Source organism: Capra hircus, chromosome 21 (assembly GCF_001704415.2).
Source record: "Capra hircus breed San Clemente chromosome 21, ASM170441v1, whole genome shotgun sequence".
NCBI lineage: Eukaryota > Metazoa > Chordata > Mammalia > Artiodactyla > Bovidae > Capra > Capra hircus.
In genome coordinates, this window is record NC_030828.1 from 18,753,290 (window position 1) to 18,775,382 (window position 22,093).

Consider the following 22,093-nt stretch of genomic DNA (forward strand, 5'->3'; position numbering starts at 1 on the left):
TGTAAAACAAAGCAGGGTTGGGGGTGGCGGGGGAGGGCCTTCCTTTCCACCTAGTTTCCCCCAGATAGTCTAACGTAGTGGGAAAGCTCGTGGTATGTCTTGAAGCTACTAAACTAGACACTCCTTGTGATAAAGGAAGGCACTTCCATAAAATTCTCAGCTTTTGTCTTAAGGTATTCCACCCTGTCCATGATCACTTCCAAATACTGGGGGAAACCTCACAGGAACCAACCTATAATTTCAGGTTGACATGACACCATTTCTCCCCTTACCAATTTTACAGATGCTGTTTCCCTTTAAAGAAACAACTCTGTAACAAAACAGCCCATCTTGTGAACGGCCATTAAGATTGTGGGATCAACTCGAAAGCGTGGGATTTTTTTCCCCACACCAAGCAATTCTCAGACACCAGCTAGATGTCCAACAATTCAACTCAATTCTGACCCTATCTACCTGAAGAAAGCGGTGGATCCCACAGGCTAAGGGCTTCCATCCTACCAGACCCCTTCTCTCCCTCTTAGGTGTCAACTGCACCTAAGCACTTGAATTTCCAAGTGCTCACTTGTGCTTCTGACCCACTGGGTATAAACCAGAGGCTCCCAGGATCCCTCTTGCATGCAGACTGCTAGAGTCCAGTCTATTTAACCCAGAATGCCTTCTGAGATGACTGAAGTCTTGTTCCTGGGACCACTATTCTGGGCAGAAAGAGGCACGCTTGAGACCCTCCCTCCCCTCCTCTCATTTAGCAAATGCTCACTGAGTGCCCTCCATGTGCCAGGCACCAGGCCCAGTGGTGACCCAGGCAACACAATGAGGGGTCCAGAACCCCAACCTAGAGGCAGGGGATAAGCAGTCTCCTCCTGCACCATCAGTGACGTGCAGCGTCTCTCAGCCAGTCACACCTGACCAGGACTCCCACCCCGAAGATGGCAGGTAACAAGCTGACCCTGCTCACTTCACACGACTGTTTCAAAATATATAAGAAGCAATTCTATTGCTTAAATAGAAAACGCCTTAAAAAATGAATGAAAAGAGGAAGGGAGGGAGGGGAGGGGGAAGGAAGCAAAGCAAACAGAAAACAAGGAAGGAATCGTTTCCTCGGCTAGATTGATACGTTTTCATATCAAGTAGGAAGAGAAATACAAAACAGAAAATGACTAAGAAACTACAAAGCACGAGGTGGTTCCTTTTATTCTTGGACCTAGAGGCTTTCACAGAAGCTCACGGTTTTTAGAAAGTTGATTCACTTCCTTCTGCTCTTTCTTCCTGGGCCCACGAAGCCAGCTGATTCACTACGAAGCAATGCAATACTACTCAATCACGAACTCGGGAGAAAAAGGATAAAATACCCTAAGAGATGGCTCTCTCTTCACAAGGAGAAGACAAGAGTCTTCAAAGGATAAATCAACCGAGACCCACACAATGGTAAACCCATTTATTTCTCAGAACTTAGTTTGCCGCTTGATATTCCCGTAGAGATGAGAACACCGTACCACGTCCTTGAGGCCCAACTGCAGACCTGTCCGAGCACTGTCCACAGGCAGCTCAGTCCGTCAGAGGTCCAAGAGAAACCTCCTAACCTGGGCCAGATATTTTGGCTTCAAATAGTCACCCAGTTCCTCCTTGCTGGCCCACACGTGACGGCCCTTCTCCACGGCCGGGGAAAAGTCTCCGGTTAGCAGCAGGGCTTTGAAGAAGAAGATCTTGGCCCCAAGGCTGCCCTCCGCCCGCACTGCCTGGGGGAACTTGAACTTGTAGTGGCCGCAGGGCGCATTTCCCAGGAACTTGGCTTCCAGGTTGTTTTCTGAGGAGGAGGGGAGCGGGGAACAGAAGTGGAAGATGAGGACACTCGCACCTGTTTACCCTGGGGCCCGAAAGCAGCGGGGGTCTCTGTGAGAGCCGCTTCTGGCCTGAGGGGAACGCCGCCCCCGAGGATGAGGACCAGGGTCGATCCTGAAGACCCTCATCTCCTTTCAAGCCAAAAGCTCCCGGCCCTTGGGTTCCAGATTCCCTGGGTCCATTCCTCCTGCCAAGCTACTGCTCTCAGACTGAAGTCCGCAAGGCAGCCTAAACAGCACTACCTGGGAGTCAGAGCACTGAGCTTCCAGACTCAGCCCGGTCACCACCTGTTGACGAAGGACTGAGACACTTATATCTGTAAAGCAAAGTTCATCAGCCCTTTTAAAGGGAGTATCACTTGGAAAGTATTGAAAGGTCCCAATTTGACTGCTGCAAGGTGAAAACCAAAGTTAAAAGGCAAGAGAGATGGAGGATCTCTGCAATCTATAACAATGGGTTAACAACACCAACACAGCATTTCAAAGGATGAGGAAATAACGGGTCAGTTACTAAATGGAACCGGGAGAATGGGCTAGTGAAAAAATAAAACTGGATCACAACCTCACTCCTCACACCCAAACTGACACCCTACAGATCAAAGATCTCACACCAAGTTAAAATTTTCACGAAAGGTTTGTTCATTTTGAATGATGGTTTCATGGATGTTTAATATTTTCTGAGTTTTTCTGTATTTTAAAATTCTTCACTAAAGAAAAAAGAAACCATAAGAGTACTATTAAAAAAAACATGTGGGATACTTTGTGAATCATTTTTGAGAGGGCAAGTCCTAACCAAGACACAAAATGCAAAAAAGAAAAGGCCTATTTATTTACATAAAAGTTAAAATCCTTCTGCAGGGAAAAATGAAGCATAAAAAAGTCAGACATAATGACAAACTAGGAAAAGTATTTTCGACACACTGAACAAAGGAACATCTTAAGATATGAGTATTAAATAGTACGTAGAAATCAATGAGGAAAAAGCCAACAACTCTGAAAGAAAAATGAACCAAGCATATGAACAACAAGTTCCCATGAAGATAAATTATCAATGAACTATAAACTCATAAAGACGCGCAACTCATCAATAACTCAATAAATACAAATTAAAACGACAAAGACGTACCATTACTATTTAAGCTCAAAAACTTTGAGCAGCACACTGCTCATCAAGGAGAAAGGAAAACTGGGTTCTCTCAAATGTACGTGGTGTATAATTAGTATAACTGCTCTACTTGGCAAGAGATATCAAATTTAATAACACAAACCCTCTGATCTGACAATTCTGCTTCTAGAATTTCACCCTCCTCAATATTTATTTGCCCATGTGAGCAAAGGAGTGTACACAGATGTTCACTGCAGCTTTTTTTTTTAATAAAAGCAACAGACTGGTTAAACAAACTGCAGTACATACATATATGAAACATTACACTGGTGTTAAAAGTATAAGATATGTCTTCACTTGCTGATATAAAGATATGCTTAAAAGCTGTGTATAAGAAAAGGAAGGTACATAACTATGTGTGTATATACATACACATATATGTACATGTTTAAGTGTACCCACTTCATGGAAGAAAGGAACAGATAAAATAAGTATGTGCTTACAATTGCTAAAAGGATACACAAAAAAACTATTCATGGTGGTTGCCTCTAAGACGGGAAAATTACCTATTACTTCTTACAGTTGTACATTTACCAGACACTGTGTGATACTTTTTCACCATATACAATGAATGGCTTTTGTCAATATTAAAAACAGTAACAACACTATCAGCATTAGATGAGGAATCCACGTATGATGCAAGCTCACCTACAATATAAAGTGTCAGCAGTGGGGATCTATGGGTGGTGGAATTACACTGGCATGATTCTTTACACGTTTCTGAATTTTCCACTTAAGTCAATGAATATATATTACTTTTCTATGACCTGGGGAAGTGGATTAAATTAAATCAAAAAGGGAAAAAAAAAAACAGTTCATTATAAACATGAGCAAAGAATCTAAATAAGTGGTTCACGGATAAAGAAAAACCAATAGCCATGTGAAAAATACGCAGAGATGGCCACTCTAACCACTGGCCACTAATCCAAATAAACACATTACCCAATAAAAAAGAAAGGAAACTGCTAATCTAAAGATCATTCTTTTTACTGACTGAACAGGGAAAAATTTTTTAAGTATGTTCTGCAGGGCACTTTGGTGGTACCTTATCAAAATCTTAGATGTGTCCATCCTTGACCATTAATTTCACTTCTAGGAATTCCATCTTGCAGAAATACCTGGGAAGTGTGCCAAACAGATGGAAAGGAACAGACTCTGACTTTTTTATACTTATAAGCTGCCTGAGCTTTCCTTTGTCATCTTAATTACTTCATGTTATTTATGATTTTCATGAATTTGAAATAAATCAACCTATTCCATTTTCTATGCACCTATAAGAAACCAACATATCCTTTCACTCTTCTTTATGGCAACGGGAATGTTCAAGGGAGGAAAGCATGGTACCAAGAAGAGGGGAGCCCCTTTCTACACGGTGCCCAGCAGGCAAAACTGAGCACTGTGAATGAGCAAAAGAAAGCTGAGGATCTGAGCTCAATGATCCTGGGAAGAAACCCAGCCACCGACTTTTGCGTGATGGCTGAGGAAGCCTGGAGCGCAGCAAAGGCCCCTCCTGTTTTCCCATTTCACACCACCACCTCACTCCCTCTCCTGCAGCCACACAGGCTGCTGGGGGGCCGGATCGGGGGCACACAGAGGCTGCCGAAGTCTCATTAGCAGTACTCACACTGGTGGCAGAGCCAGAACAGTAGTTGAGTGCTTACACTACCATACCATTTACTCATTAAACATTCAGCACTGGAAGAAAAGCTATGACAAACCTAGACAGCATATAAAACAGCAGAGACATCACTTTGCCAACAAAGATCCGTCTAGTCAAAGCCATGGTTTTTCCAGTAATCATGGACAGATGTGAGAGTTGGACCAGAAAGAAGGCTGAGCACTCAAGAGTTGATGCTTTTGAACTGTGGTATTGGAGAAGACTCTTGAAGAGGCCCTTGGACTGCAAGGAGATCCAACCAGTCAATCCTAAAGGAAATCAACCCTGAATATTCTTTGGAAGGACTGATGCTTAAGCTGAAACTCCAATACTTTGGTCACCTGATGCAAAGAGCCGACTCACTGGAAAAAACCCTGATACCAGCAAAGACTGAGGGCAAGAGGAAAAGGAGGCCACAGAGGATGAGATGTTTGGATGGGCCTATGGCCATACCACCCTAACACGCCCGATATCGTCTGATCTCAGAAGCATTTGGATGGGAGATGGTTGGATGGTATCACTGACTCAATGGACATGAGTTTGAACAAACTCTGGGAGATAGTGAAGGACAGGGAAGCCTGGTGTACTACAGTCCATGGAGTTGCAAAGAGTCAGACATGACTTAGCAAGTAAACAACAACAAATATTCAGCAAGTACCTACTCTGTGCCAGGTACTCTGCTGAGAACTGGGATGACTGAAAGGACAAAATCCTATCCGTATTTTCAGAATTCTGGCTGAGAAGAAATTGCCTGTTAATCAACAATTAAACAGCAATGGAATGAAGAGCATCTTCTTCACTAAGACATAAGCCCCCAGGAGGCCCAGGTAGCGTCCTATAGATCACTGTGACCCCACTGCCCGGACAGTGACCAGCAACAAGTAGGCACAGAGAGAATGTCTGCTGGATAAACTGAGTAAGGGCACTCTGTGAACGTTACAGGAGCCTAGAGGAAGGAGTCGAGCTCTCTACCCAGAAGCTTCCACCACAGAGGGCAGAAGGGACGAGCTGAGTTTTAAAAACCAAGCAGTCGGACTAGGTAGGACCAAAGCTTTGTTTTGGACAGGCAGGCCCCAAAACCGGAACACAAGAAATACGACATTACTCAAAAGGCTTGCTAGGTTTGAACTTAGAATATACATGAATGAGCAGCAAGACGGAAGACTGATGAGCTTGGGACCAGAGCAAAAAGTATGCATAGGCCGTGCTCAAAAGTCTGCTTTTATGGGAAACCTTTTAAGATTTCAAGCAGAGAAGCAACAAAGGATTTGTGTTTAAGAAGGCTGATTCTGGCGGCACTGAAAACGACAACACAAACGCAAGAAGGGGCCTTGCGTGGTGTCTGCCTCAGTACTCCCGGGTGGCGGTTCTCAACCACAGAGATTCCAGACCCCAGGTAACTTCCAGCAGTATTCAGAGTCATTTTCGGTTGTTACACTAGAGACAACCAAAGTAGTGTTACTACAATCAAGCAGACAGAGGCCAGAGATGTTGCAGTAAATAGCCTAGACAGAACCACAGAAGCCCCCATGAAGAATGATCTTGCCCCAGATTTCCAGAGTGCCAAGGCAAGGCTCAGATCACTTCCTGATCTAGCAGGAAGTGAAAAGGCTCCCTGAAGAGCTGCGGGCACAAAGACGGACTATTTAGAACAGACCAGGTAGCACTCAGGAACTTAGGGGATGCCGGAATGAGGTCAGATAACGCTGAGGTGTCTAGTTGGGTGAATGCATACGTGGTGCTGCCAACAAGCAAGGCTGCAAGGACAAAAAGAGAAGCAGGCTGAAACTGGCAGGAGCATCAGTTCTGAATGAACTAAATTTTAAAACCTCCACAGGGGCAAGGAACAGCACAGGGATAGCACCTTCAACCTCTGTCCCTGAAAGGTGTTTCTGCAGGCCCCTAGATGCATGAACTGTCCCCCACGTCGATGCTTTATGTTAAGCAAATGAACCTCTTTCAGAGAAAGTCTGGGCGTTTCTTGGTTGGCTGTCTCTGTGCTGGGCCCTGGGACAGAATCTAAATCACAGGTCTGTTAGGGACAACACATACTGTCAAATGCTGAGCAATATGGAGCAAAAGATAATTACCAACCAAGGGATCTTCCTCAAAATGATACCAAATGGCCAAGGAATGAAAAATCTCATGTTTCAGTGAGACACCCAAAACTCAATTTGAGAAGGCAGTGGGTCACCTAAAATCAGGTTCCGCAACACTTGCTCAGGATCAGAACTCTGAGATGCGGAGAGAACTGAGTATGACAGATCATGCTCTAGATGTGACAGAATTAAAGAGATTCCACATCCTCTAAATCCTCAGCACAAAACGCTGCCTTAAAAAGGGGGGAGGGGAGAGGAGCGACTGTGCAAAACAGATCAGGAAAAGATGCATACTATGTAGAGGCAAACACACACAAAAAACCCACTTCCTCAACAGTCCATAAATTATAAGAATCAAAAATGTAGGAAAGGAGAAAACCATGTAACTAATCCTAGTCAATTTTGTGACAGGAAACCACGAACAGTGAGAAATGAAACTTCGAGTGCCGTAAGAACTGAAGCACATTTTATTATAAGTGTTGATTACCAGATCTCGCTGGAACAAATAGCCTCACTGGTGCTCCGAGTGGAGAGGCAGAGATGCCACTGAAGGGAAGCGAGTAGAACCTATTCAGGCAACAGGATCTCTCACAGCTATGATGACACAATATTTTATGATACTGGGCCCCAAAGAAGATCTGGGCCACTTAAGCCAGAAAAAGCGCTAGAATCACCTATTTTTATAGATTGAAAATTTTTCAAGAATGCAAAACTGGAAACGGAGAGGTGAATGTTTTGCACTTTGTTGGGAAGACAAGCTTTAGCGAGCAGAGGCTGAAACTCTCCATCCTTCAGGCAGGCTCCTCTGTCCATGGGATTCTTCAGGCAAGAATACTGGAGTAGGTTGCCATTCCCTTCTCCAAGGGACCTTCCCAACCCAGTAATGGAACCCCGGGTCTTCTGAATTACAGGTAGATTCTTTATCGCAAAGCCACCTGGGAAGCCCAAGTTTCCATTAGCCTACTATTAAAAGCCAGGCAAACAGTCAGCCTGCAAATCCTGAGGCTGAGACTGGAGTGTGTCTTGCGGGATTTAGCAGTGAGGCAGAGAGCTCACCTGAGAGTGTGGCCAGGGTTCGTTCAGCTGTTTGGCGGAGGGTCTCCCCGGGTTGCCACTCGGCCTGGGGCAGCATCCAAATGTCCTGGTCTCCAAGCTTCTCTTTGACCAACAGAATAAGGTTCCTGTCAAGCTTCCGATGCAGCGAGCTTCGGTCATTCTTTACGTCAGCGTCTGCATAGAAGAGATGTGGGGGGGTGGGGGGGGTGGTCACAGGAGACAGGAGGAGCATGTTCTGCCAGAACCAAGAAGATTAGGGTTTTAGGATCCTCCTTTAAGGCAGGGCCACAATCTTTGCCCTCAAAGAACTTATAACCAAATTAGAACCCTGACCCCATCTCTCTAACTCTGACGTCTCTCAGGATAGAGTCCCATAATCTCGAGGAAACTAAAATTTAACAAGAAGAAACCCAAAGCTGCACTCCTCCTTTGAAGAGCAGAACACAAAGTACCTTGAGCCTCTGGAAAAGAAGCAATTCCCAGACACTACTAATTCTTTGGTTTTGACACTATTACTGACTTAACCAGTCTCTACTTCAGTTTTCACTGTGAAACAAGAATAAGAGAACTTAACCCCCTGCTTTGGGAGGGATTTCAGATAAAACACAGGAAACGAGTGGGAAAGGCTTAACTTCCCCTACTCTCAGTCCCAAACTAGGAGTTAAATACAGATAACATTCCTGAGGCTTAACTGAGTCACAGCTGTCCCAACACCCATGTGTACTCAGTCACTCAGTCGTGTCTGACTCTATGCCACCCCAAGGACTATAGCCCACCAGGCTCTTCTGTCCATGGAGTTTTCCAGGCAGGAATAATGAAGTGGGTTGCCATTTTCTTCTCCAGGGGATCTTCCCAACCCAGGGATCAAACCCAGGTCTCCTGTAGCTCCTGCACTGGCAAGCAGATTCTTTACCACCGAGCCACCTGGAGAGTTCCCTCAATAACCATACCTCCCGCTCAAAAACAACACAGACTTTTAAAATGTTATATTAGGATGGATGTGAAGAACTGTGAAAAGAATTTTTCTCCCATGTTAAAAAGTTTTATCATTTGAAATTATTATTTAAAACACAAAGCAGAGAGTAAGCAAGTATTCTTTATTTGCAAATCAGAATATCCACCCTCCTACCTCTAACTGGGCTGAAGAGACCACAAACCTGTTATTCGAGCTCCAGGTTTGAACTGTAGGAATTTCTGCTCCCACATGTCTTCCAAGTCCTGCACCAGCAATATATTCTTCTCATCATCTTCTTCATAAAGGTCACTTTTTTTCTTTGCCAGTTGCTCAGCTTCATCCAATGCACGAAGTTCATGGTCTGAATATAGGCTTCTCTCTATCTCAATCTGGGAAAATTAAAAGAGCAAAAATCTACCCCAAACTGGGAAAATTAAAAGAAAAGAAAAACAATAAAACACAGTTACAGTGCACTTGACAGATTCAGAAGTTTACCACCCAACATAACCAGACACATGATCAAAACACGCCAAAGAAAACAGAGGAAAAAGGTCACCTTCCCTGTGGGCTTGAGCTGCATTTCCTGAAATATTAAAATGCATTCAAACATCAAGACTGCCACAACCAAGAGAGGACTAGGACAGGCAGTGCCTGCCCACTTACCACCCTCCAGTCATGCCAGTCTTTGCCCAGAATCTCACTCTCCATGGACTATCCTGCCTCAGGCATTTTACAGATGCTATTCCTTCTTTCTAGAATGTTTTCCCTCATGCTCTCCTGGGAGATTCCTACTCATCCTTCAGATCTCAATTTAAATGTCACTTATTTTAAAAGATATTCCTTGACACCTTCCATTAAAATCAAATTAACATCCCTGTTAAACACTATTACAGTACCCTGTGTTTTCCTTTATTACACTTACCAGAGACTGCAATTCCACAACCATGTGGTTATTTGGTTACTGATTGACACCCCCTCCACCAAACTGAATCCCTCCAAGACCCAGGGCTACCTCTGTCTTATTCACCACTGTATCCCTACCACTTAGCACAGTGTCTGCACAAAGTTTAAAAGGTGATTTTAAAATGTTTGCAGAGTAAGTTAACAAGCCAAATAAAAGGCACAGAAATGAATCTTGACTCTCTCAGTGAAGTGAAGTGAAGTCACTCAGTCGTGTCCGACTCTTTGCGACCCCGTGGACTGTAGCCCACCAGGTTCCTCCGTCCATGGGATTCTCCAGGAAAGAAAACTGGAGTGGGTTGCCATTTCCTTCTCCAGGGGAATCTTTCCGACCCAGGAATCGAACCCAGGTCTCCTGCGTTGCGGGCAGACGCTTTAACCTCTGAGCCACCAGGGAAGCTAAGACAAAAACGCCTCAGGTTCTAGGTAGACATAATATCTTTAATCACTACCTATGGGGATTTAGGACCTTCGTTGCCAATACAACGGTTTTGTCCATGTTATAAACAGACTCTATCACAGACATCTTACGGATGCGCCCTGTGTCTTGTCTTTACGCTCATTACATGACAAAGCCATTTTTCTCTCCAAACTGTCAACCCCCTATGATGGGGACTGAATCCGTCTAGTTCAGCATCGCACCCCTATGTGTCGAAAAAAAGAAGAGCCTCTCCAGAGAGCTGCAGAAGGTAACGACAGAGAAGATCAATGAAAACGACGTGCCTCTTACTGAACGCGTACTACGTACCGCAGGAACCCAAAAGGTAGGCACCATTTTGCAGGAAAGCATACCGAAGCTCAGAGAAGTGAAGTGACTTGCCCAAAGTCACACAAGTTAATCAGTGGTGGGGCCAGGATCAAACCCAAGCCAGCGCACCTCTACTGCGTCCCCAATTGCACCTACAAGACACAACCCGCACCTCAACCCACCTGCTGTAGCAGGGCTGCCATCTCTTCCTGCATTGGGGTCAACTGCTTCGAGACCAGCGGTGGCCGCTGCAGGCACAACGCACCCAACAGGCGCCATGGAGATGCGCTATTCGACGGTGCAGCCGCAAGGGTCAGGCTACGAGAACCCAAACTCCAGGGGCTCTCGAACCGCCGCCAGCACCTCGCCAGCCCTAACACAGTCCGCCTTGTGGGCGCCGCCATCTTTCAAACTTCCCACAACGCACCGCGGTTCCCGGCGAGGTCCTGGGCCAATCCTATGTTCCCACAAGGCAGCGCGGGAGCGGCATGACGGGAAGAGCTAAGTCCCGCGATCGCCGCGGACGGGAGCTGACTGAGGTCAACTTAAGTCATGCAGGTTGTAAGAAACGCTGGATCCTGGCTCTTGCGGTCATGGGCTTGGCCGCCGACGACCAGGTAAGATGGTTACTCATTCCGAGCCTATAGTCACCCGGGAATGCGCTCCTGCCCGTGACCCATGAGCCACTTGGACTCCTAGAGTCCAGTCAGGACTCGCTTAGATCTGGACCTCCCTGAACCTTCTTTCTCCGCAGGGTCGTGGCCAGAGTGCCGGCCCCCACCATCCACATGAGCGCCCAACAGATGCAAGACGCAGCGGCCAAGGAGGAGGTTGAGAAGGCAGAGATTCCGGCTCCAGCTCCGAGCCGCAGCAGCTTCAGGTAAGGGCACTTAGGTCCAGCCCTCTGGCGACTGGCACCACCTTCCAGGGTCAGAACACCAGTGAATTCCCAGCTCTTTGTCACTGTGGAACCTTATGCAGATTAACCTTAGAGCCTCAGCTTTTTCCTTACTTAAAGTGGAAAGCGTACTGGAAAAGGTTGTAAGGATCAGTGAACTTTTGATGAATGAGTGGATGTCGAAGGTGTATCATAAATATGACCACTTTTGTTTCCCTCCTGGGATCAGGGTCTCCGATACAAAATGGGGCGGAAGGGGTAGTAAGGTAAAGGTTGTTAGGCGCTTTTTAGAGTTGGTCTAAGGTCCAGGGTGGTTTTTGTACTCGGCCTCAGCCAGCAACTGGCATCTTGCTTCCCGCCAGGAACACTGCCTCTGTGTGCTAGTTGCACTTCACCCGCATTTAGCAGACGTTTACTAAGAACCTGCTTGGTTCTGAGGGTACAAATGCAGAAGACCATTCCTTCGCGCAAGTAGTTCACAGTCAACCAGGAAAGACAAACATGCACACGTTTTCACCATAATCTGATCAGTAGTTTACTGGAGGTAAGAGCTGGTTGCTTTAAAGTATGAAAGAATGAGTGTCTAACTCCTGAGGAAATCAGACAAGAGTGCCAGGAAAATAATGTAATGCTAAGAGCTGAATTGAATGGGAACTCAGCTGGAAAAGATGAAAGGTCACTTTATGCAAAGTTAACAGTCTGTGTAAGGCACGCAGTATGAATGTTGTGTAGTCAAGTGTGTGTGTGTGTGATGGTGGATGAGGCCAGCAGGGTGAGAAGGAATCAGAATGCTAAGAGCGTTATCTGTAGATAACGAGCATGTTAGATGTTCATCTAAAACTGTTGGCCTAAACAACTGGAAGGGATTCCCTGGTAGCTCAGACGGTTAAGTGTCTGCCTGCAACACGGAAGACCCAGGTTCGATCCCTGGGTCGGGAAGATCCCCTGGAGAAGGAAATGGCAACCCACTCCAGTACTCTTGCCTGGAAAATCCTATGGACAGAGGAGCCTGGTAGGCTACCGTCCATGGTGTCACAAAGAGTCGGACACGACTGAGTGACTTCACTTAAACAACTGGAAAGATAGAGTTGTCATTAATCATTAGGAGCTTGGATTTGCATGTTTAAGTTTGAGATATTTGATTAACATCCAAGTGGAGATACAATATTGGCTATTAGAGATGAAGTTCAAGGGATAGATGTGAGTCAGACATAGACATTTGGAAGACTTATCACATAGATGATGTTTAAAACCACAAGATGCAGTGGGGCTTTTACCCGCTCCCCACTGTGGGCAGTGGGGAGCTGCCAAAGGAATTGAAGTGAAGATTCTGTTGTGGTCACTCAACAATGTCAGACACTATTCAGGGTGTTGGGGACACATCGGTGACCAAACACACCAAAATCCCTGCCCTGGTGAAGCTTAAATTTGAGTGGATAGGGGACAGTAAATAGAAAATAAGAAAAAGAAGTATGACAGATTATAGGAGTGTGTCTAGTGTCTGAGCAAGAGGGCCACAGTGGAGTGAGAAGTAAAAGTGAGTGGTGAAGACAAGCAGGTGAGGGGTGCATCAGGCATGCAGGGCTACATCCTGTTATCCCTCGTGGGCCGTTGTGAGGACTTCACCTTATTCTGAGAGAAATGGGAAGTCACTGGAGAATTCTAAATGGAGGGTTGACATGCTCATGCTTACCTTTTAAAGGGTCTCTTTGGTCACTGCGTTGATATTAAACTGTAGGAGAGCGAGGATGGAAGATGGGAGAAGTCTCCTAAGCAATCAGAAGACTACTGAGATAATCTCAGTGAGAAGCGACGCTGGCAGGGACCAGGGTGGCAGCTGTAGAGATAGTATAAATGGTCAGACAGATGCACTTAGAAGGTGGAACCAACAGAATTTGTTAATGTAAGGTATAAGAAAAGGAGAGAACTGAAGGGACATTCTAAAATTTGGGGCCTAAACAACTAGAAAGATGGAATTGTCATGAAGATGGGGAAGACTGCAGGAGCTTGAATTGTTTGATGACTTGAGATGTTTAATTAATATCCAAGTGGGGATACAACATTAGCAATTAGAAGTGGAATTCAGGGCACAGATCTGAGGTAGACGTACACATTTGGAAGACAATCCATAGATGATTTCTTTTTCCCTCACACGGCTTTTGAGATTTTAGTTCCCCAATTAGGGATTGAACTCAGGGCCCCTGGCAATGAGAGCACCAAGGAATTCCCTAGATGATGTCTAAAATCATAAGATACAAGATCATCAAGAGAGAAAGGGTAGGTAAAGTGAAGGAGAGGTCTAAGGACTGAACCCTGGAGCCTCTGGCATTGAGAGATTTGGGGAGCTGAGGAGGAATCAGCAGAAGAGAAAGAAGGACCCTCCAGAGAGGTACTAAAAAAAAGCTGGAGAGACTTTTTTTTTCCCCTGTGATTCAAAAGTTGATTAGCTTTATCAAATGCTACTAATATGATTGACTAGTCCATAGACTGATAACAGTACTGCTCGTAGGACTTAATACTGTGAATTTGTGGTGGCCTTGAGTAGGGCACGTTTGGTGGAGTATGAGGGGCTAAGGTTTGAATGGTGTGGGTTCAGGGAGAATAGAAGACAGAAGCAGCAGGTATGGTCAGTCCTTTAAGGGGCATAGAGAAACGGGCAGGAGCTCAAGGAGGCTTTGGCATCCAGAGGCTTCTGTTTGGTTTTAGACTGGGGAAATGACTGCATGTTTTGCCAAGGGGAATGAGGCGATGAGGAGGTGGAGGAATGCAGATGCTGGAGCAGGAACATTGCCGGAGTGCTGTCCTTGAGGGGCGGACACACAAGTCGAGCATCATCACGGGAGACAAGGCAGAGACTGGGGGCACAGCTGTTCAGTAGTGGGGGCTGAAGGGAAACCTGATTGCTTCTATTTCTTTGTGAAGGGCATCAGCTGGCAGCAAGGAAGCAGAAAGAAGCTGAAGGTCTGAGGGGACAAAAGAAGGTACGGACTAGTCACCCAGGCCAGTGAGAGGGCAGTTGAGCAGGGGTGCGCTGTTTGATCGCCAGCAGTACTGAGGGCCCTCTTGATGCTGGAGTCGTTAATGGAAACCAGCGGTTCGCAGCCTGGGGCCACTGTTTCTCCAAGGAGACTTGTAGCAACGTCTGAGGACATTTTTGGTTGTCACAGCTTAAGAGTCAGTACCTAGTTGGGTAGAGGCCAGGGATGCTGCTAAATACCCCACAGTGCTCAGATCAACCACCCCCCGCCAAAGAATCCCCCTGCCCAAAATGTCAGTGGCACTAAGGTCAAGAAACCATGACATGGAGAGAGGACGGTAGGCACTCCTGTGTATTTTCCTCTGGCCACCTGTGCCGGCCGTTTTCCGTCCCTGTCAGCCGTTTGAAAGAGATGCTGTGTGCACAGACGTGCTTTGAGGATGGGTGTGAAGAGGCAGCGGGGCAGCACCAGAAAGCTTTGTCTTTCCCGTCCCTGGGCTGCCTTGGGGTGAACCGCTTGTTCAGTGGACATGGGACGCTTAAAAGCTTGATCTTGTCTGCACCCTCAGTTAAATGGTTCAAGCTCTGTTTCCTTTCTAGTTTGAAAATCTTGCCCTATTAAAGACATAATGCTGGCGTGTTCAGACTTCAGAAGGCTTAAGTGTTTGACCTGCAAGTCGATAGAAGAAATTATTAATGGGGAACTTATAAGGTTTTAAACATTAATGTCATCTCAGAGCCTCATACTCTGTCCAAGGAAATCCCAAGGACAGAGGAGCCTGGCAGGCTATAGTCCGTGGGGTCGCAAAGAGTCCGACACGACTGAGTGACTAAATAACAACAATGGAGCCTCCTCCACAGTCAGTCTCAGCGTGTAGCTGCTAAGCTGGCAACCTGCTGGGATGCTAAATCATCTCTAAGATCAGGCAGAGCAGGAAAGAATACACTTGTAACTCCTGAATACCCAACTGTGTTACAGTTTTGTTTTGTTAAATATCTCCAGGAAAGCCAGTAGACAGGATGGTGCTCAGATAGTAGTATTCTCTGATCAGAACCCACTGTAGTTCAGGTGGCTGAGCAGGTGCAAACGCGGATCTGATCTGTGCCTGCGGGCAGGGTGCAGCCGCAGGTTTGCTTGAGTCTGGAATTTAAAAAGCACAGGGGGTGAGCAAAACTCTGAACCAAGGAAAAGCCCCTCAGCCCAAGGCCTGGCTTCCCTGTTCCCCTATCAGTACTGTTTCTCCACCTGAAAATGAAGAGTCCTGAGCGAGAGATAGCCAGAGGACAGAGCAGGCTGGGGGATGGGAGGCAGGGGGGTCTTCAGCTCAGCAGTGTCTGGACCAGTATGCTGAACCCTTGAGTTCACACCTGACTCACCTGGGCTACTTCAGAAATGGATTCTCAGGTCCCGTCCAGAAATCTAGGGCAGAGTGGAAGCATCAGAGTCACGTGGTCCTGCCATTCAGCCAGCCCTGATATCCACTGGTCTTGGTAGGGGCTGGCAAGTTGGCCCCTACCCACCCACCTGTGGCCAGTTGACTGACTTTTATAAATAGAACTTTATTGGAACATAGTCACACCTATTAACTCACTGTTGTCTGTGGCTGTTTCTGCACCTCAGTGGCAAAGTTGTGTAGCTGCAACAGAAGCATCATGGCCAGCAAAGCCTAAAATATTTACTCTCTGGCCCTTTACATAAAAAATTTGCAGGTCTCCACTCTAAGGGATACTGGAATTTTTTTTTTTTTTAACAATAATGATCTTTATAAGTATTATTAAGTTTATTTTGTCTTTGTTTTTAACAAGGATAGTCAAGGTATCTGGTTGATACAGCAAGAAATAGAGGTTTGACTTAATTTTTAAAATAAGTTTTTTTATTTTGACTGTGCTGGGTCTTTGCTGCGACACGGGCTTTTCTCTTGTTGCAGCCAGTGGGAGCTGCTCTCTAGCTGCCGTGTGTAGGCTTCTTGTTGCAGTGGTTTCTCTTGTCGTGGAGCACAGGCTCCAGGGTGTTCCGGCTTCTGTAGCTGTGGCTCCTGGGCTCTAGAGCACAGGCTCAATAGTTGTGGCGCACGGGTTTAGTTGCCCCGAGACATGCGGGATCCTCCCAGATCAGAGGTCAAACCTGGGTCTCCTGCATCGGCAGGCAGATTCTTCAGGACTGCGTTACCAGGGAAGACCGTGTTTTATTTAATTGCAGAAGGAATAGTTTATAGAGGACTGAAAAGAGTGATCTGATTATACTAGAAGAGATAAGGGAGGATGGGGAGTATGGATTAAGTTCTCTTTCTATCAGAAAGTCATTAGCTGTGTCCACAGTCAGCAACTCGGGGAAACAGCCACTGAAGGACCGTGTTCACAGATACCGTGTTCTGGCAGCACCAGAAGGGTTGGGGGCAGCAACCTCAGGAGCAGGTCAGGGCAGAGGGCTGCTGTCTTTTGTTACCAGTTTGTCTATGCTGTTGGCTTTTTTTAAACTACGTGGGTTTTTTTTTAATTGAAAAACAAATACCAGAACAACTTTACGGAAAATTTTTCTTCTAATTGCAGCATTTACCCTCCATTTCCTGGACAGGAAAGCTCTCTGAGGTGGGCAGGAAAGAAATTTGAGGAGATCCCAATCGCACACATTAAAGCATCCTACAACAAGTAAGTGGGGAAGGGACTCCTGGGCAGGGCTGAGGTGGAGGCTTCTTTCCCGCGCAGGGGGGCGGACAAGTCACATGGGTCCTCGTGCACAACACCCTGCCCAGTATTCCTCCTCGTTTGGGGAAATCTCCTCTCTCTTTAGAAAGTTGATTCAGAATAAATGGAAATGTGAACTGGGTTCCCATATCATATTGTTAAAGATTCCTTTGCTATCCTTGGGAACTGTATTTTCTGGTTCTGCTCCAGAGCTAGAGTATATTTTAGAGCCAGAAGGTCTTCCCATGAAAGTGTAGTTGTTAAGTGTTGGTACTGGGAATGGATGATTAATAAACGAGGGAGATTATTTCAGAATAAAGGATTTACTAACAAACTAAGCAAAGGGAAACCTCCAAATAAGGGTCGACTTAAAGTACTTGGCCTTGGTCCACTGTGGACCAGATGTCTGCTTTGTGGGGCTGAGCGAGGTTGGAAGACTCGCATTCTGTGTGGCTTTCAGATGGTGCCAGGGAAGTTCCCAACTGTCTGTTGGCAGCGGAAAGCTTGCTGACATCAGTGACATCCTCACAGACCAGCCCACACTTAGAGGTGGGGTTGGTATTTGGTCAGCAGTGGCCTGCAAAGCAATTTAGAGAACAGTACAAAAGACAGTGGGTAGTCAGGGCTAGAGGTGGGGTGCCAGGCCTGGTGCCGTAGGACACATTTCAGCTGTCATCTTACAAGCCCAGAGTCAGAGCCCCTGGGTGTCCCTCTCTTCTCGGGCTGATACCGGTATAGGCTAGCTCTCTTTGTTTCTTTGCTTTTTTTAAGAGGCCTACTCTGTAGAGCTCTGTTGAGGTTGTCTCAGGGACAAGCAATTCTCTTGTGGTTCTGTTTGGTGTAGAAGACCCAAGAAGCCTTAGGAGGGAAATGGCAGCCATAGCCAGGCCCACAGCAGATGGCCCCAGCCCAGGACTGGCTCCAGCAGGTCACCTTGTAACCACCCTCCACTTCCCCTGCTTGTGAGTTCTCGAGGGCTCTTCAGCCCATGAGACCGGGTGGTGGTTAAGGGGGGAGTGGAAAGCAAGTCTAGGGATTTATGGAAGTTATTCTTAGTTTTAATTTAACTTGTTGAAGACTACTTATCTTTTAGAGATATATAGTGAAATACAGATGAAATGATGGGTCTAAGATTTGCTTCAAAATAAACCCTTAGTAGGGCGTAGAGGGGAGTAGAAGAAACAAGGCTTAGAGATGAAACCAGATTGGATATGAGTTATTAATTGTTGAAGCTGAATGGTGAGCCCAGGGGAGTTCAGACGTTATTATATCCGCTTTTGAGTATATTTGAAACTTTACCAATGAAAAGTCATTAAAATCACCCAATGTGAAATTCAGTTTCTTGGGGAGGTGGGGGGCTGGGGAATGCCAGAAAGGACTTTGAATCTACTTTAAACATTGTCTTCAGGCAAGATGTGAAGGGGAAAATACGCCACCCCTCCTGTGGATGACACTCAGCACCCTCAGATCATGGCGCTGGTGTCGGTCAACTCAGGCTGCTACAACAAAGTACCAAACTGGGTGGCTGAAACAGCAGGCGTTTATTTCTCACAGTCTGGAAGCTGCAGGTCAGAGATCAGCGTGACAGCAGGGTCGGGTTCTGGCAAGAGCTCTTCCAGGCTGCAGGGGGCCAGCTTCTCATGTCCTCACGTGGTGGAAGAGACCACTGAGACGGGGCACTGATACTCACAAGGGCTCCACCCTCATGACCTCATCGCCTCCCAAAGGCCCCACCTCCCAGAGCCATCACATTAGGGGTTTGAATTTCAGCATGAATCTAGGTGGGGGAACACAGACTTTCCATGCATAATAGCTTCTTGTAGAGTTTGCGACTTGTCAGTTTTCAGAGGTTTAGGGGTTGATTCTGACCTTTCCTGACACCTCCTACCAGAGTTCAAAGAACTCATCTGATAAGCTCAGGGTGGAAGCAGCTAAATGGTGTTTTCCTTGCTCACTGGGGCTTGTCTGGGCATAGGTTGGTGCTCTCTCACTCCCCTGAACAGACATCATATTCTGTACACCCCTTCCTCCCCAGCACACAGATCCAGGTGGTCTCGGCCGCTCACCAGCCCCTTGCCCGTGCCTCCTGTGGCACAGAGGGGTTTCGGAATGCCAAGAAGGGCACGGGCATCGCAGCACAGACAGCGGGCATAGCTGCTGCGGCGGTAGGTGTCTGTGTGTGTGTGCGTGCGTGCGTGTGTGTGCCTGTGTGTTCTCTCCGGCTCCCTCTGTGCTGGGCTCCACTTTCTGCATGGTTGATCACCAGGAGGAAGATTGTCATTTCAGAAGCGCGAGTTTGCCAACTCGTGTCGGGTCCCCTAACGTGAGGGTAGCTAGAAGGAGCAGGGGCCAGCTGCTGAAGTCTCACAAGGCCTCCTGGATTTAAAGACCAGAGGGCTGGGTGGGGTGGGGTTGTGGTGATAGTCCATCTGGAGAAGGTGTAGTTTGGGGAGGACGCTTCTGCAGTACTAGACTGAGCATGAACTGCTGCAGATCTTTCTAGAAGCAAGTTGGCAGTGTGCCGCTGTTAGTGTGTATTTATGGAGTATCTACTATACAAGCTTCCCTTATGGCTCAGCAGTAAAGAATCCACCTGCAAATGCAGGAGACTCAGGAGATACGAGTTCAGTCCCTCTGTGGGGAAGGTCCCCTGGAGAAGGGCATGGCTACCCACTCCAATATTCTTGCCTGGGAAATCCCATGGACAGAGGAGCCTGGCAGTCCGTGGGGTCGCAGAGTCAGACACGACTGAGCAGGGCAGAGCAGATCTACTACACACCAGATACTGTATGTTTGTTATCTTGAATCCTCGAAGACCCTCAGTATTACCCACGATTTAAGAGTCAGTTGGCATTCGGAGTGTGTCACTTGCTCAGCCGTGCAGCCAGTCAGCCTCCCTGAACTGAACGCCCAGGTCTGGGCCCAGAGCCTGTACACTGGCTGCTGGGACACAGGCCCCACAAAGGTTCACACTGCCAAACCCAGAGTGTCCCCTGAAGGAGACCCTGACCCTCGAACGAAGCTCCATGCCCCGAAGTACTGACAGCACTGCATTAGTGACCATCACAATGCCGCCAACGGCCACTAGATGGACACGTTATATACACTTAGAAAATAATAGTGTTACAGGTGGCTTCCACACGCTGGGTTGAGTGACTTCTGTGAGTTTTCCAGACTTTCTGTAATAAACCGCCTTTATAATCAAGAAAGAAAGCTTTCAACTGTAATGAAAGATTTAAAATGATTAAAGAATACTCTTTAGGAGGGTATTGAGGCTCAGCCAGGAGTCCAGGGATTGTTATGGTCTGAAATTGTGCATTTATCCAGAGAACAATCTGAGCAATATTTTGAAGTATCCACTAGGTGGCAGTGCCGTCCCGGGCGGAAAGGGCCCCCAACCGCGCTCGTCTGTCCTGCACTGCAGCTGTCAGCCCTCTGCTTCCTTCCCGGTCCTCTCCTGTTTGCCTGTGTGGATTCCTGTCCCCTGGAGCTCATAACCCTGTCACTCCAGGGGGCGGTAGCAAAGGCTGGGACTGTTGCGGTTCTTTCCCAGGGGCACTAACCACTTGCTGCTCCTTGGCAGAAAGCTACAGGGAAAGGCGTGACCCACGTCCGAGTTGTGGTCAAAGGCCTGGGGCCCGGGCGCTTGGTAAGTGACCTCGCTTCTTCACAGCCCAGCCTCTGCACTTCCTCCTCCAGTTAGTGAGAAAAGTAGGGGTCGGGGCAGAGGAGGGACTAGACTTCCCTGACGGCTTGAAGTTTGTCTCCCTTGCTTCTGATCCACTGAGCCTCTCCAGGCCAGCCCTGATCATGTAGTTTCAGTTTCTTAGATGCTTACTGAGTGCCTGCTAGGGACAGGAAGGGGGTCCCTGGGGCCTGTCACAAATGAGTCCCTCTGGACAGACTCGTGGGTACAGTGGTGAAGCTTGTGCCCCGGGCGCTGGGAGCCCCTTGGGTGGGATCACCAAAGTGTCCCCAAAGAGGTGACATTTCTACTGATTTCTCAAGAATGACGAGGGACTAGCCAGGTGTGTTCATGAGTTTGGGGGCGAGGGGCTCATTGCGGGCAGGGGGAACTACAAAAGCGTAATGCTTAAGACATGTTTGTCTCTGGGTTGGAAAGGGCAGGGTGGGGCGTGGCAGGTGGCACCGGGAGGTGGGCGGCGCTGAGGGCCTGGGGGAGGGGTTGGGAGGAGGCCTCTGGGAGGAGGGGATTGGGTGGCAGGCGTCAGAGCCAGCCTTCCCATCCCCATCCCTGTCTGAGCCCTGTCTGGACACCGGGGCGTCATCTCTGGTCTGTGCCATCCTCCTGTTCCTCCTGCCCCTTCCAGTCTGCCATCAAGGGCCTGACCATGGGGGGCCTGGAAGTGATCTCAATCACAGACAACACCCCCATCCCACACAACGGTTGCCGCCCCAGGAAGGCGCGAAGGCTGTGAGGGCCAGGAAGCCTGCACCTGATGTCGTCCTGCCTCCAGCTGGGCCTCGTGGAAAACGCACTGTCCAGCCTCTCCAGGCAGGGCTCGTTGAGACCCTGGGGCAGTAAGGGAGACCTTCACCTCCTTACTCGGCGGCCTTTGCTTGTTCTTCTGACGAGAGCGGTGTGGCTAGAAGTGACGCCGTGCCTCTCTTGGACACGAGGGGAGTTAAAGGGCAGCTTGACCTAGACTCCCAGCAGTAAATGCTGCTTCTCTTCTGAAAAAATAAAATTATTTCTACCATCTGTAGTAGTTTGTGAGTTTTTGGTTTGGTTTTTTTTTTTTTTTTTTTTTTTTTGCTTCCAGCATCGCAGACTTAAACCTCCCCCCAGTTCCTGAAAACAAGACTGTGAATTGAGCTAAGACCCTCAATGGAAGGAGTAAGATGTAAATATGGGCAACTAAGCACCAGACAACTTCCTCATTGGCTTCAAATATTTCCTCTTTAGCCCCTAAACCAAGGTTTCCCGAGCTCTTTAGCAACTTTTCTTATTAACTTGTAATTTGACCCCAAATTGAGAGGTTTTTGCCCCCTACCTCTGGAGTATTCTGATAGTAGGTTTCACTGTTAATGGAA

At 47.3% G+C, this 22,093-nt stretch overlaps 2 protein-coding genes across 2 annotated transcripts; one reads left to right on the forward strand and one right to left on the reverse strand.

Annotated features, from left to right (window-relative positions):
- On the reverse strand, positions 1,171-10,931 carry MRPL46 (mitochondrial ribosomal protein L46). Its single transcript, XM_018066267.1, has 4 exons — positions 10,661-10,931; positions 8,973-9,159; positions 7,816-7,989; positions 1,171-1,804 (listed from the first exon to the last, which is right to left on the reverse strand). The coding sequence occupies exons 1-4, from the start codon at positions 10,880-10,882 to the stop codon at positions 1,554-1,556; spliced, it is 834 nt and encodes a 277-aa protein (XP_017921756.1). The 5' UTR covers positions 10,883-10,931; the 3' UTR covers positions 1,171-1,553.
- MRPS11 (mitochondrial ribosomal protein S11) lies at positions 10,956-21,761 on the forward strand. The gene is made up of 6 exons (XM_005694938.3): positions 10,956-11,095; positions 11,233-11,358; positions 16,904-17,002; positions 19,074-19,203; positions 20,622-20,687; positions 21,370-21,761. The coding sequence occupies exons 1-6, from the start codon at positions 11,031-11,033 to the stop codon at positions 21,475-21,477; spliced, it is 594 nt and encodes a 197-aa protein (XP_005694995.1). The 5' UTR covers positions 10,956-11,030; the 3' UTR covers positions 21,478-21,761.